The 14998-nt window shown below is 36.1% G+C and overlaps 3 protein-coding genes across 9 annotated transcripts; 1 reads left to right on the top strand and 2 right to left on the bottom strand.

Moving 5' to 3' along the window:
* Nucleotides 1-132: 132 nt before the first annotated feature.
* On the bottom strand, nt 133-6421 carry LOC132695840 (F-BAR domain only protein 2). Of its 6 annotated transcripts, XM_060660358.1 has the most exons (15): nt 6282-6421; nt 6118-6198; nt 5344-5435; nt 5073-5289; nt 4425-4878; nt 3970-4143; nt 3399-3500; nt 2635-2740; nt 2426-2583; nt 1743-2102; nt 1355-1682; nt 1144-1299; nt 954-1086; nt 701-903; nt 133-646 (listed from the first exon to the last, which is right to left on the bottom strand). In XM_060660358.1, the coding sequence occupies exons 2-15, from the start codon at nt 6148-6150 to the stop codon at nt 310-312; spliced, it is 2853 nt and encodes a 950-aa protein (XP_060516341.1). In that variant the 5' UTR covers nt 6151-6198; nt 6282-6421; the 3' UTR covers nt 133-309. The 6 variants fall into 6 exon arrangements, with proteins under 6 accessions (XP_060516341.1, XP_060516340.1, XP_060516343.1 ...); XM_060660357.1 differs by having other exon boundaries at nt 6118-6419; XM_060660360.1 differs by having other exon boundaries at nt 4063-4143; nt 6118-6419.
* A 1657-nt stretch (nt 6422-8078) lies between these two features.
* On the bottom strand, nt 8079-10643 carry LOC132695511 (E3 ubiquitin-protein ligase SIAH1A-like). The gene is made up of 4 exons (XM_060659799.1): nt 10541-10643; nt 10109-10475; nt 9328-10032; nt 8079-9265 (listed from the first exon to the last, which is right to left on the bottom strand). Exons 3-4 carry the CDS (start codon nt 10008-10010, stop codon nt 9085-9087), a joined length of 864 nt encoding a protein of 287 aa, XP_060515782.1. The 5' UTR covers nt 10011-10032; nt 10109-10475; nt 10541-10643; the 3' UTR covers nt 8079-9084.
* A 113-nt stretch (nt 10644-10756) lies between these two features.
* On the top strand, nt 10757-14647 carry LOC132695510 (adenosylhomocysteinase-like 1). Of its 2 annotated transcripts, XM_060659796.1 has the most exons (11): nt 10757-10897; nt 11110-11154; nt 12322-12406; nt 12559-12705; nt 12760-12932; nt 12991-13189; nt 13243-13546; nt 13596-13761; nt 13814-14060; nt 14118-14238; nt 14294-14647. In XM_060659796.1, the coding sequence occupies exons 1-11, from the start codon at nt 10802-10804 to the stop codon at nt 14298-14300; spliced, it is 1590 nt and encodes a 529-aa protein (XP_060515779.1). In that variant the 5' UTR covers nt 10757-10801; the 3' UTR covers nt 14301-14647. The 2 variants fall into 2 exon arrangements, with proteins under 2 accessions (XP_060515779.1, XP_060515780.1); XM_060659797.1 differs by lacking the exon at nt 11110-11154 and having other exon boundaries at nt 10758-10897.
* The last annotated feature ends 351 nt before the right edge of the window (nt 14648-14998 follow it).

The following is a 14998-nucleotide window of genomic DNA, read 5'->3' as shown; positions in this document are numbered from 1 at the left end:
TTTTTTTTTTTTTTTTAAAGCGGGACTCAAAATAAATACCTTACATTTTTTTTATGATTTCTTATTCTTCTACCATCCCCGTATCGATTAAATATTTCACTTGACTTCGGGTATAACGTTTTCGTGATCATGAAATAAAATGAGGAATTTTGGAGTACTTTTTTTATTGTTATTTATAAAATAGCAATCATAAACTATATATCATATCATAGGCTATGTAACATGGAATTGTCATAAATAAAAGTGTTGACATACAAACATATAAGAGACAATTAATATGAATATTGCACATATGATATGTGAGGAATGCTAGCAATTAGGTTCCCCAGTCGAAGAAACCGTACTGGTGGCAGCAGACGATGGATGGCTGCCAATACTAGACCCATATTTCTGCTCACCGTCGCAGATGTATTTACCCGAAATAAATCGCCGTTTGATAAGAGACAATCTGTACCCAGGCCCCACTAACTGAAAATCTATTCCCGAAAGGGTGGTTCCCTCACAATTGAATTGGGCCGATATTGTAGATGGAACGCACGGTCCAGATTCTAAATCATATCTAGCCAGCATCGAACCAACGCCGTTGTTTTCCGTATGCTGAGAGAGTTCTGTGAACTTCCAGATAAGACGCTTGTTTTCGCTAGGCCTACGACACAGGTTGATAACAAACCAAGTTAAATATTAAATGAAAGGAACGCACCATTGAGCTTGCGGTTTTGTTTGCATGTTCTTGACGGTACTTTCGATGGGAACTGCTACTGCGACATTTAGCAAAGGACTCGAGGAGCTCATAGCATGCATATTGTATTTGTAGTCGATTTTTAAATCTGTATGGGTATGGGTGCATTTCCAATAGGCTACTAATTGCAAGGGACACGAAGTGGCACCGTGATTTGGCTTGATCTTCAATAAAATTTACTGGAGGACCGACGGAGTAATTTTGCGAAGCTTACCTGATACTTTAAAATTTCTACATTGAAATATGAAGCACTGGGATTTTGTTCAGACTGTTTCTTTAGCAAGGAACTCAAGGCGTTCATATTAAATTCGACGCCGATGAAATCTGGAGATGATTGTTTCGAATCCCTGTAAAAATATTTTGCAGATTAAGCGACACTTTAAAAATGCTTATTCCGGACTTACAGTAAAACTAGTTGCTTATTTGGCATAACACTTATTAATCTTTGAGTATTCTTTACTTTAAATATCAACTTTGCAGGGTTGGGATTGTTAGCTAGGATTGTAACTATGCCCGCGGGAAATGAGAGCATCATTTCTCCAGACATTTTCACTTGACATCTGAAAGTTATTCCAATTTACATCAGTTGCAAACCTCCATTGTTTTACTTCTCACCTGGATTCGTCGGAACCTCTAAAGTAGGAGTGTACAATTTCGTGGAAGGCAACCGCCAGGGGTATAGTATCAGCCATTCCTATGGTCAGCGGGGACGGTCCTCGAGATACTCCTATCGGGACACTGGCCGTTCTGAATTCTAAACTGTTAATACTGTCTGCTCTGGAAATATTGGTAGCCTGTTGCATAAGGATTCTATTCGGATCCGATCTTCTGGAAGGTGGTCTTGGAATTGACATGTACCCAGACGTGGGTGTCGGGGTCTGTCTCACTTGTTTGGAAGGTGGTTGAGGCAGTTCTCCATCTTCAGAAAAAAAGTCTCCCAATTCTTTCGCGGAAAGCAAAAAATTACTATTCCCGATCTAAATTTTTGCGATGTATTTTGTACCTGCATATTTTGATCCAGCAGATAATGTGGGTGAATTCAAAGCCAATTGCGACGGGCTCTGTAAGGGCGCGTAAGGATGGGAGCTTGTAGGTGTGGAAGCGTTGGAAGCTGTAGGGCTTTGCACTAGATTTAGGCCTAGCAAATCGCTACTAGGTTTTCCGATTTGTTGCGACACTGACTGTGATCGTTTCATTGATACATCTCCTTCCAAATTGGAACCTCGTCTTCCAAATCCGCCGGTAGGTGACAGATAAATATTTTCCACGGTTGCTCTTAGTTCATCTACAGAAGCGGACATGGGCGCAGATCCATTGTTCAGAGGTTTTATTTCCACGTGAATTTTTCTTTCGCGTTCGTCATCTACAAACAGAGTATAGAGTTTCCTCACGTGATAATGTTGGATGAAAAACGGCTTTAAACCCCACATCTCGATAACGACGCGCATAAACTGTTAAAGAATTACGGCTATTATATTAAGAAGGCTCAATTCACAAACACATTACATTGTTAATTTTTTTTCCTACTTCAATAAATTGTATAATAGGACCAAACAATCTTGTGTGGATACACCTATATTTAACATCCATTTTAATGGTTCTTAACGCAAACCAAAATCTTAACATTTAAAAACCTTGGAGTTTTAATCTTTAATCGTAAAAAAAAAGTTGCCAGCAAACTGTTACCCGAGTCAGAGTCGGAAGAAGAATAAAAACTGCTTTTTTCGTTCCATGTATGTGGTACTGTAGGTCTAATAACGTAGCCGTCTTCGTCTAATTCAGGTCCAGTAGGATTCGAGGATACAACAGGTTTATCGCTTTTTTGAGAATCGTCTTTTTCCTCCCTAGAAAAATATCTGATTTCACAAATAAAGGGGAGGCAAATCGTTTCTCACATGTCAGATTTTTCTTCCTTGTTGCTTTGGTTATCGATACTGTCTTTAGCTTGTTTCTTTTTGGATTTCTTTTGCTTTGCTTTGTCCCTTCGACTGCGCAAAAACCCTAAAAGATATTTTCATATATTCTTTTCCGTAATGGAAAAATACACAGGACACTGTGTTCAATGTGTGAAAAGCGTAAATTTACATTACATTGTGCTAAAATAAGGGAGACACTTGCCAACACAACGCCGAATAAAAAATGAAATTGAATTCCATAGTTACGGCACGTAAATCAGAAAATGTAGAAGCAAATGATACTACATCTGTAAGATTTTAAGGGGTAATCAACATAACAGCAAACACCATTAAAGATAGGGACGCAGCAAAATGGTTTGTAAGACCTGAGTCACATTTCGCCGGGTCTTACACATAGATCATGGTTATTAGGTACACATTCATAAATAAATTATTTAACTTAACAATTGTTTTTGGGAATTTATTAGTAAACAGTTTTTACGTTGTTTTCGAGAAACACAAAAATTGTTTGCTACGTCCCTGATTAAACGAAACACAACCAGCCCAGATTTAAGAAATTTTGTACACATGCACTCTATATATTTACTAAATAAATAACTTTTCAAGTGTTATTCGTGTGCAGAAGGAATCTAAACAAAACAGTTTTTTAGATTCCCGAACACACACACAAGACAATAAAGAAACAAAAATAACCAGTGACAGAGTAGAGAACAAAGTGTGAGATAGATATTTAGATGATTTACACTTGGATCCGCGCTGTGAATGTCTTGTCAATTGTTCATCACCTTCTGGACTGGTGGGGCTCGATGGGGCACTGCACGGGCCAGCGCGGCCCTCGCGAGAACCTAAAAAAATAGCCCAAGCCCAAATGTCTCAAGACGGTGCCTACAATCACTTCAGGGATAATTACTGGAACCTTATTATTATCTCCTTTCTTGAGCCATTTGCTTACCGAATATCGAGGAACACTTACTGGGTCTCCATTTTGATTTTTGATGATCTAGTGTAGCTAAAATACATTGGACGCCCGATATTGCGAAAATGACTGTCCTCGGAATATATTTGCGCCTCGAATTTTATTTTAAATTGAAGAATTTGCGTTACCGGGTGGGTATAGTAGTTTTGTTTTTGGGGTATGGTTCGCGTAAATTTAAGACGAACATTTCTTGTTGTTGCCAGAACGATAAAAAATCAAAAAGGGCCGCCTAATTATAGGATGAATGGCTCGATGATATTTATATATATATATATATATATATATATATATATATATATATATATTTTTACCGGGTAAATGGTGTACTTTAAACGTACCCTGTGAATTAGACATGAAGAGATTTAATAGGGAAGTTGTTCGACGGGAAGGTTTGGCATGTGTTGGCACTGTCTGCTCGCTAGAACTGTTACCTTCTCTCTTTGTTTTCGCACCCGTCGAAAGTTCCGTTTCCTGACTAGGAGACATTACTGGCTCTTCAACGTCTAACACGCCTAAAATTGTTTCCTTTTTATTTAGAGTTTCATTAGCAATAAGAGCTCTACTGACAATTTCTTTACAAATAAAAGATGGTAAAGTAACAGTGCATAAACCAAACTCAAACATTCTATTTTCTGACCATAAAACGATTTAGTCGAAATACTAAAATAAAATCGGGAAACAAATGGATCAAGAGATGACGACCTTCAATAAAAACGATTAAAAACAAAAATGCACGGACCAAGAAATTTGTCAGTATTTCGATATAAAAAGGAAAAAAATGTTTGCGGCCAACCTGGTTTTTCAAGTCCAGTGGACTTGTTCCTAACGAATTGCTCGAGAAGTTGGTCAATGGTCAATTCCAGACACTGTTCTCTGAACTCTTTGTGTACTTTTCCCATTTCACCGTGCGTCCACTCAACTACATCGGCAAACGAATTTAAGAATTCTTTCATATGTTGCAAGTGAACAACTTCCAGTTCTTGAAAGTTTTTTACGCTGAGAGACATTTTTTTTTGGAATTCCTCTTTTACTAAACTGTATTTTTCCACATAATTTTTGTAGTCTTCCTGGGCCTTTTTGAGTTTTTGTTCTGCTTTCTCTATGTCTTTCGCGGACGTACTTTCCTTGCGCAAGCGATCCAACTCTAAGAATCGTTGATTATATACATCTTTTGATTTTTGTACATTTACAGTAACATTTTGCATTACTTGGACTATTTCCAATGTTCCGGACTCTTCTTCCTTAACCTTGACGCATTAAGAAAAAAAAATACGTTAAATATTTTTAGAAACCTTGGCATAATCTCAGTTTTATTTGTTTGTATATACGCGAATTAATGAGGCAATAATTACATTGTGATAAAACTCGATGTACATTTATTTCCATCTTTGCAAGCAAAAATGAAAGTTTCAATTTAAATAAAACGTTTTTTCACACTTACAGATTTATGTTTTTTGTGTAGTTCTTCGGCATATTTACTGATTTCCTTTACTAATTCCGATAGCTTTTGCATCATTTGGAAGTGTAATGAGGAGAGTTTTTCTGAAGAGGCTTTGAGCACTTGCCATAACGGTGAAAATGTACCCTGCGAGCAGCAATTACCAGCTTTGACAGCTAATTTACCAAGAGATTTCGACGTATTCTCTTCTATGTTTGATCTAAGAAAATCATTGCTTGCATTTTTTTCAAATTTAAAATCAAATTGGAAGTACCTCTCCTTGAGAAATTCTGCAAAGTCCTTGCTAGCGGCTAAGCCGAACTTCATATTATGGTACAGTACGTCGAACCCATTGTTTTTCTCACCCTAATAGAAAAAATGTTCCAATATTGACATAAATTCCATAATAAAAATCATAAAATTCGGCGCAGCACCATTTAAATGCGTCCAACTTTAAATATTTAAATAGCAAATGATAACAAATCGAGGAATATGAAACACAGACGCCTTAAAATTAAACGGAGATGCCAGATAAAATTTAAAAAAATTATGTATTAATCCAATACTCAGTATCCAGTGTAATGACCTGATGGTCCTAGGTCCGACAATCAAAATATACGATAAATGTCTTCCTGTAAGGAAGTGAAGTATTTATCTATGAGATCCATAAGCACATTAGTGTAATAAAATTCTTAGAATTTAGTTTCTGGCACTCCCACGCACCCAGCATAAATTAAAATACTCAAATTGTTAGCCGCATATCGGCAAACGATTTGATCTAAGCGGAAGAAAGCATAGACGGAAAGTGACCCTTCTTGTCGTGGAGGGTTGATTGTACTTCCCAGCAAGTTGAGATTGCAAATTCACGACCTGCCATCATTATTTGATAATGAAGAGTGGCGATTCGCAGGTTTCACTGAAACCGCATGGGTTGCTAGTTTTTGACGACACCAAATTACGAGTGCCGCAACCACATTAAGTCTTGGACTTTGAAACGGTCTAGCAAGAAATGTTGAACATAAAGGAAAACGTTAGTTTAACTACTTACCCAAAAATAATCGTTAAAGTCAACTCTCATCATGATAAATTAATCATGCCAATTTAAAATTAATATTATTTACAGCGGGAGCTGAAAGGCACATAGCACGATTAACAAAAAACGTAAACAAGTGTTATTGGTTAAAAACACACAGGAAAGTAACATTTACCGACCCGCTTTAACATATCGACGTTCTCGTAATATGCTCCCTCGATCACTAACAAAACTAAACTGACGATTTAGAACCCTCGAACATTTAAAAATTGAGCGTAAAATTAATTCAACAAATTGACAGGCCACAAAATGATCTAACTAAACGCTTTTTTTATGAAAAAAGGGGGCGGATCCGTCCACAATAATTTTGGAATTTCTGCCCGTACAGTTTTCGTTTTTTCTACTTTAATCTTTTGGGATGTAAGTTGCAAGTTCCATCACTAGATGGCGCGGTGTCATTATTTTCTTCGAAAATTTACCTTAGCATTTTAGGAGCGGTTTTTGCTAATGAAAAACAAAATTAACATCTCCGCAGACCAAGTCGAAAAAATTAAAATGCTCTATCAAAGGTTGTTGTACACATTGGCGTAACTTGGGCGTTACCGGCAAACCAAATGGTGTCGGTTTTTGGTATTAGTTGGATCAATGTGTTGACAAAAAACGCCAACGTCTAAACCTTAGACAAAGAAAACCTAATCACAGGTGTGGCAATTTGATTTCTGTACGACAAAATTACGGCTCGTTGGCCAACGACCAAATTATACCAAGTGGTATTCTACACTTTGGTCCAAATAGCTGACCAAACGCTTTGACAGCTGATGATTAGGATGCAACAGCAACATTTAACGCTCTAATGAAGACCGTTACTTTGAATCCAATGTATCTGAAAAATTATTGTGGACCGATGAAGCTATTTTTAATACGACCGGCATTTAGCGAATATAATTGACTTTAAACGCTGTCATAGCAAACTGAGGATAGACATAACAAAGCTTGAAACTCATATAAGAATATTAATTGGTCAATCTTTCGAAAATTAAATATTTTCAGCATACACAACGTTATACTAACTTACCTTTATTTTTAATGGCAAATAAGATAAAACTATTAAATTTGGGGGTTTCCAATTAAAAAATAATGATTTTTGGACCTTTTCTCAGTTTAGTATTTACTATTACTTTTTGAAAACCCTGTATTATTAGTTATCAAAATATAAAAATTCTATTAAAGTAGATTCTTGTCAACAAGGTATTAAACTCAAATTAAAAAATAAAGATTTTCTTTTAGGAAAAAACGGTATTTTTCTTGGGGCCTGCAAATGACATATTTGAGATAAAAACTTGTCAAAAACCATTAGACACAGGTATAGAACATTATATATGAAATTTTGCTAGAAACTTGAGTAGAATCCAAAAATATAATAATATATAGGATAATACCAGATAACTTTTGTATTTAATATTTTTGTACACCCTGTATATTCTAATATAAGGTATAAAGTTACATTATATTGGCCATCCTGTACAAGAGCATTTCAGTGGGGAGTGAAACAGAAACCAGCTCTAAAAGTTGGTATGTACCATTACGGGAAAATTATTTAAATTTTTTGTTAAACATTTTTCTCAACAAAATTAAATATCAAAAGTCCTGTAACAGTTTTGACCAGGTGTTCTCTGTAACATAAAAAATGGTAAATATTATTTCACATCTCAATTTCAAATAACGACGCTCGTAAATCATCATTTTTTTAGTCTACCACTAAAAGTGTTGACAGGTAATAAATTTTTTAGGCTTTCATAAAAAGGGACGACTGATACGCGAGCACAAAAAATGATCGTCGATGCCTAGCTGCCTAGATTTCGCTAACGTCACTGAAGCACTTTTTTTTATTTACCCATTTTTTTCACAATAACTAGGTTTAAATGGGGGGGGGGGGTAGGTACGGAAAATAAACAAGTTTTTTTTAAATTGTCTTTAATTTTAATTTATCGCAATTACATAAATTCCTTAAGCTAAAAAATAGACCTAGTGCAGTGTAGTTCATAAAATTTTATTTGGTTTTTAAGTGGAAGCAACGCTTAAGGCTTATTTCTATGAATTAAACTGCACTTTTTGATTAGCCTTTAATTCGATAAAGACAAACCAGCGGCAATCTAGATTCACCAGCTAGGCTAAAGCGATTTTTGTACACCAGTTTTCTCGTAAGCCCAGACTTCGTAGGAAAATGGGAAAATTGAATACTTAAAAACAATAGACAGCTAATCTCAGTTGATATAAGGAGAAACCTTTTTTGTTACAAACACCTCCATTCATACTTACAATAATTACATATCCATACACATGAAACATCAATATAATTATAAATAATAAAATCAGTCTATTTGTAATTTTTTGGGACGTCATCCCTGAAAGATTCTGCTAGATTGCCACCAACAAAACACACTTAATAGTGGACAGTTGAGTCATTCCAAGAACCAATCGACATAACAGCGCTTTAAACGATATAGCTCAAATAATAATAAAAATTATCCTTTTTGATAGTGTAGGTACTATGTTACATGGAACCAGTTAACTGTACTTTTATATCACAATTGTTAGTTAATACCTAATTGAGATATTATATTATCTTCAAGTTTGCAAAAGCAACTTTTCTTTTTAAACAATCCGTCACTCAAAGCATTTCTAAGTGTATTTACAATAGGGAATTTAAAGAAACATACGCAGAAATTGTAAATAGTCGCTTCACTTTCGTAGTGCTTTGCGTGGAGGATGTTTTTCCTCAGACAGTAAAAACCTAGATCAGTTTATATTCATGGACACAGTGTAAATTTTTAAAAATCAAATTTCAAAATACATATAACACAATAAAGGAAATATAATCAGTATCATAGGTATTGAAATAAGTAGAAATATATGTATATATACAACCGAACTAGAACTAACTAATAAGTCTTATAAATAACCAATTTTTGACAAAACTATTTAGCACACTAATGAAATGGTAACGTTTATACCCAAATTTCCATTATCCGCAAAATGTTGGGCAATTGAGTTGTCAAAGACCAGGCAATCAGATCCCATTATCGCCGACGCGACCCCCTCGTGGCTGGACCGCGGCATGGCTTCCCAAATTAAACGACGTCGATTGCCGTTTAATTCCAATCTGCAACAAGCCATCTGATGCAGTAATTCGTTTTCATATTGCAAATTGGATATAAAAATTACCTATACGCAAACCTTTCTGCTTGCTTTCGAGACCCAATAAGTTGAACAATAGCGAAAAACTGTGTGTGTCCATCGCTCTTCTCTTGTTTCTCCAATACTAACATAAAATGATGACCAAAGCAACTCTGCATCATCACCCAATCAACCGCTCCGGCTAAATTAATTTCAGTCGCTAAAAAAACTATGTCTTCACCATTAAGTGTGGTTATATTCTTATGGGAATGTTGTAAATGAACCATCACTTTATCTAATTGCCCTTGCCAGGAGCAGGAGGCACCCGGACAAGGGCAACTATAAGGACGAAATTCACAAACTTCTTCGTGTTCTGCCTTTTCATTTAAACCTAATGACATTCTGCATCCAGTTGACTTATGTTTGCAGGGAAACATCAAATTATTGGCTACTTTTTCCATTGCTAGATTTCTTATATTTCCTAATGTACCACGACATGTTGGGCAACAGGATAATTTAGGTCGGCAACTGGCGCAGACCAAATGCCCAACCTGACATTGCATTATTGGTGGTAAAACTATTTCAAAACATACTGGACATTCAAATAATGCAGCAAGTTCATCTGTAAGGGTACCAGGCGCCGAGCCCAGGGCTGACAATTGGGTAGGCCCACTGGAGGATGTTTCGTTACAACTAATGCCCCGTCTTTTCTGCCCCACAACTTGAGCCATTCTTTCGGCTTTTTATTGGGTCCTGCAGAAAAAACAAGATTAATCAGTGGTGTGCGAGTTTCAAAATCCGTTTTTATTTATAACTTACAGACACCTACCTTGTTATTGAAAGGGGATATTGGACACCTTTAGACAAATGTGTTTGACAATAATAATGGTTATAAATGTACGTCTTCCAGGCGGTATTTCATTTTTCGTCTACTATGCATAATGTTAATAAATGAATAATTTGGCTGCGGATAAGTATTCGACAAAAAAAAACTATCGTTTCTAAATGCGCTCTTTCGACACCAAAACTCTCAACACACGTCAGTTTTCCCCCAAATAAAATTGTGACATGAGGCATGAGCAGTAGAATACAAATTACGAAATACTCCGGACATAAATAAAATATTCCGGTTTGCTGGCCGACGGTCCACCATTTCCCGTTAGCGAGTTTTAATGGTCATTAATTTCCATTTGAAACTAAGAAAATAAATAAAGAAAATATATTTAAGATGTCGTTATTTCTGAACGCTCCCGAACCCTACCTAAACATCATTTTGTCTCTTTTTCGTGGTACTACACGCACCCTCTCCTTAACCACGTGAGAATAAAATTGTCCGTAAAGGTCTGAGGAGCTGTCGGCTGTCGTCTTGTGTCAAATAATAAATTGTGGTTTGGTTTAATGGCTCTTGTTCCCATTAAATTTCCAAGTTTGGTTGGTGGAGTGGGAAATTTTGCTTAGTGATTTTTACGCGGCCAAAGGCTGCAGATTATTGGCCGAATTTCAATTGACTTAAATAAAAAAAATGTCCGAAAATATAGAAATTAGGACGATTATTGGGAATAGGAATATAAACTCTGTATCCGATAGTCCTATTACGGATCCTGCTGCAGGTGCCAAGGTGTGTGACTTTATGATGCCCTTTGCTTCAAATTAATTAGATTCTTAATATTTAGTTGTGTATTAATAAATTATTTTGTGGTAAGCATACATGTGGCCGCAATTAAAATTAAAAACTTATTAACGTCCAACAGCGTAAAGTAGGAAAGGATTTTGCGAAAAATGTGTGCACTATTCTAATTTTAAATTCAATTTTCTAAAATTTATTTCTAGGGATTGGAGGGAAGTAATGCCTTCGTCTGCCAAAGATCTAAGTTGGTAAGATATACATGTGTTCTAATGTATGCTTTACCTCCTTAAGGTCCTTAAAAACACTTTGTTTTCACAATTTTGTGCTATGCTTCTAAACACGATTACGAGGTTGATTTAAAAAGTTAAGGTACATTCATAGTCAATTAGATTTTGGACTCTACCGTAATATCAAGTTAATTTATTTTAATATCGGTTTTGTATCTTTTCTTTGAAAATCATAATCGTTTGATTGAGCTTTTTCATAATGTATTTTGTTTGCGGTAAGATTTGTGCAATACAGTCCGTTTTAGTTGTTAAACACTTAGACATTTTAGGGGTCGTCCATGTACCAACGTACTACGTCACGCAACATAAACAAGGCGCGAAGGGCCACCACGGTCCTAACGTTACCTTTCTCTTTCACTAAGCACTTCGCGGCACTCGTATACAGTACGTCCAAAATAAGGATGTCTATCATCGGGATATGGGAAACCGTAAGACATACGGAAATGGTTAAATTATAAAAAAGTTGCAAAATTTACGTGTTTTTGAGAAAACAAAAAATTTCATCACTTTATTTTTATTTTTTTTCGTTATTTAAGGAGATTTAAACAATGTTTAGTTTTACCAGATAGCGTTGAGAAATTTTAAGTATAATAACATAAGAAAAAACTAAGAACGAAATGTGTAAATATCGTTCTTTTTTTGGCTTATCTTCGGAAGTGCGGGGAATTTTTTAGTTTTCTCAACAGCACGATATTTACCTTTAAATTCGCAACTTTTTTCTAATTTAACCATCTTCGTATTTTTTATGGTTTCCAATATCCCAACGAAAAAGATCCTTATCTTGGACAGCCTGTATATTGTTATTTTCTTCTAATATATAAAGTGACAATTAAGTAACTAGAAAATAAAACTATATCCATAATCCATATAATCAAATTAAAGTGCGTGGTGTAGTTTAGGGATGACCCCTAGCTTACATTTGATAACGGAATTAAGTAGTTTAAAAGCATTTTTGTTCTTGTTCTTCTCTTATATTTCCAGCGATATGGGTTTTCTTTTAAAAACATTTGTTTATTTATTTAAATAACATTTTAAAGTTATTCTTTAAAGATGCAGACTGCCGTTAGTTTGCGTTGCATTTTTTCTTGCATTTTCGATTTTTCTTTTGCTTGAACTTGTACTTTTCAGGAGAATAAAGCAGGTGCCCTGAAAAAGTCCAGCCGCTATCGAAGCAGATCACTTTCGGCTTCTTCCACAGATTCATACAGCTCAGGTAATATATATTACATACGGGAATATTTGTCTATACAATTTTTGTTACCAAAAATTTCAAACACGATAAGAGAGGTATTACGCGGATTAAATTACGCCGACCTAAAAATGATAGGCTTATCTTGTCCTAATGGACTATCGAATGTTTTGTAGCGTCTTGTACTGGCAGCAGCTCCGATGACGACGACGTATCTCCACGTGAAAAGGTGCAGAAGAATTCCGCGGGCAGTTCAGATTTTTGCGTGAGGAATATTAGCCAACACGCATTTGGAAGGCGTGAGATAGAAATTGCCGAACAAGGTCCTTAGGCTCCTATTTTTTGCCATCGTCTTTAATTTCAAATTGTTCCTATAGAAATGCCGGGAATAATGGCGCTAAGAAAACGAGCAGCGGATGACAAGCCCTTAAAAAACGCAAAAATCGTCGGCTGCACTCATATAAATGCTCAAACGGCAGTATTAATTGAAACTTTAGCAGCTTTAGGTGCCAGTCTTCGATGGGCTGCTTGCAACATATATTCTACTCAGGTACAACTTGGTCGTTTTCTTCTTCACTCTCGCGAGTTTTTCTGAATTTTTCTAACAGAACGAAGTTGCGGCAGCTTTGGCCGAGGCAGGTTTTTCCGTATTTGCTTGGCGCGGCGAAACAGAGGAAGATTTTTGGTGGTGCATAGATAAATGCGTCAGCGCAGAAAATTGGCAGCCGAACATGATCTTGGACGACGGAGGAGATGCGACTCATCTTATGCTGAAAAAGTATCCCGCTATGTTTAAAATGATTAAAGGTACAATAGTCAATTAGAAAGGGCTTGCGTTGATGGGTATATTGTATACGTAGGCATTGTGGAAGAAAGTGTAACCGGTGTTCATCGTTTATACCAACTCTCCAAAGGTGGAAAGTTAACCGTTCCCGCGATGAATGTTAACGATTCGGTAACCAAGACCAAATATGATAATCTTTATAGTTGCCGAGAGTCAATTATAGATAGCTTGAAAAGATCTACGGACGTTATGTTCGGTGGGAAACAGGTGGTCATCTGTGGGTACGGCGAGGTCGGGAAAGGTTGTTCTCAAGCTTTGAAAGGATTCGGTTGCGTTGTTTATATCACTGAAATTGACCCTATCTGCGCTTTACAGGCAAGGTGTGTTATAAATGTATTTTTATTCCTAAAATAAAAACCTCTTCTGTAGCATGGATGGATTTCGCGTGGTCAAATTAAACGAAGTGATACGTAATGTCGACATAGTCATCACCGCTACCGGCAATAAAAACGTTGTTATGAGAGAACATATGGATAAAATGAAAAACGGATGTATTGTGTGCAACATGGGTCATTCGAATACCGAGATAGACATTGTACGAAATCGTATTGCGTTACTTTGCCAATTTTTCACGTTTACCTTTCCAGAATAGTTTGCGAACCCCCGATCTGACATGGGAAAAAGTTAGATCCCAGGTGGACCATGTTATTTGGCCCGACGGCAAGCGGATCATTCTGTTAGCTGAGGGAAGACTAGTTAATTTAAGCTGTTCAAGCTTGCCATCGTTTGTGGTATCCATTACCTCGGCAACGCAGGCGTTAGCATTAATAGAACTTTTCAATGCTCCACCTGGGAGATACAAATCAGATGTCTATCTTTTGCCTAAAAAGATGGGTACGTGCCTTGTTTAAATGCGCTTTACTCGATTGCCGACATAATCTTATGTTTTAGACGAGTACGTTGCCAGTTTGCATCTGCCTACATTCGATGCCCATTTGACAGAGTTAACAGATGAACAGGCTAAGTATATGGGCTTGAACAAAGCCGGTCCTTTTAAACCAAATTACTACAGGTAATTCATTAATTAATATTTTTTTAAATCTCGAAGCAACCATTTTTATTTCCAGGTACTGAACAGTTTCCCCTGTGGATTTTTGAAGGGAAATCCATCTGAAGATGAGTTTCTTTTACTTTTTGAAGCATTCTCTCTCTTTCTCTCTCTATAATCTCGTTAAATAATAGTTATTCTCGCTTGTAGATTTTTTTCTCCTTTATTGCCAGCTCGATGGCAACGAAAAGTAAAAGAATCGTGTCTGCCGTTACGAGTTGTTGAATTAGTATTACAAAAATGTATTATTTTTTGACTGATAATTGAACGCGTGGCCGTCGTTACTAAAGGTTAGTTTATTATTATTATATTTTATTGAAACTAAATATAGATAGAAACGTGGCAAAGGACATCTTGAGTCTGGGTCTACAAAGCAATAGGCCTACACTTACGGATTTTCTTGCCTTCGAATTTACTTTAAATTTGATATTGACCTCCGACTTCTTTTCATTATGTAAATGTAAACATGTCAATTATTAAAGTCCACCATATTGTTTCAATTACATCCACCGAAAGCTTTCCATAATTTAGAAATTTAAATAAATGCCTTGCAACGCTTTTGCAAAACATTTTTCCAAATTACCAACAAATGTTATTAGTCTAATAGTTGCATTGAGTTTTCCCAATTAATTTGTTATTTTATCCCCCTAGGGGGCAAGTTGTAATTGTGTAGATAAACAAACGTTTGTTAGATTGAAATACATCTTTGATCAATAATTATTGG

This window comes from Cylas formicarius, unplaced genomic scaffold, assembly GCF_029955315.1.
Source record: "Cylas formicarius isolate icCylForm1 unplaced genomic scaffold, icCylForm1.1 PGA_scaffold_12__32_contigs__length_19106922, whole genome shotgun sequence".
NCBI lineage: Eukaryota > Metazoa > Arthropoda > Insecta > Coleoptera > Brentidae > Cylas > Cylas formicarius.
The sequence above is the reverse complement of the archived record's forward strand: the minus strand, read 5'-3'. Positions and strand labels throughout refer to the sequence as shown.

Excerpts from the sequence above, each read along its gene's own strand:
- LOC132695840 (XM_060660358.1), bottom strand. The coding sequence starts at position 6,150 with ATGATGAGAGTTGACTTTAACGATTATTTTTGG. Across the intron at positions 4,144-4,424 it reads CACTGGACTTGAAAAACCAG|GCGTGTTAGACGTTGAAGAG; the intron begins GTTGGCCGCAAA and ends AAACAATTTTAG. Across the intron at positions 3,501-3,969 it reads CTTCATGTCTAATTCACAGG|GTTCTCGCGAGGGCCGCGCT; the intron begins GTACGTTTAAAG and ends CTATTTTTTTAG.
- LOC132695511 (XM_060659799.1), bottom strand. The coding sequence starts at position 10,010 with ATGGCTCAAGTTGTGGGGCAGAAAAGACGGGGCATTAGTTGTAACGAA. Across the intron at positions 9,266-9,327 it reads GCAGAAAGGTTTGCGTATAG|ATTGGAATTAAACGGCAATC; the intron begins GTAATTTTTATA and ends GGCTTGTTGCAG.
- LOC132695510 (XM_060659796.1), top strand. The coding sequence starts at position 10,802 with ATGTCCGAAAATATAGAAATTAGGACGATTATTGGGAATAGGAATATA. Across the intron at positions 13,190-13,242 it reads TATGTTTAAAATGATTAAAG|GCATTGTGGAAGAAAGTGTA; the intron begins GTACAATAGTCA and ends TTGTATACGTAG. Across the intron at positions 14,061-14,117 it reads TCTTTTGCCTAAAAAGATGG|ACGAGTACGTTGCCAGTTTG; the intron begins GTACGTGCCTTG and ends CTTATGTTTTAG.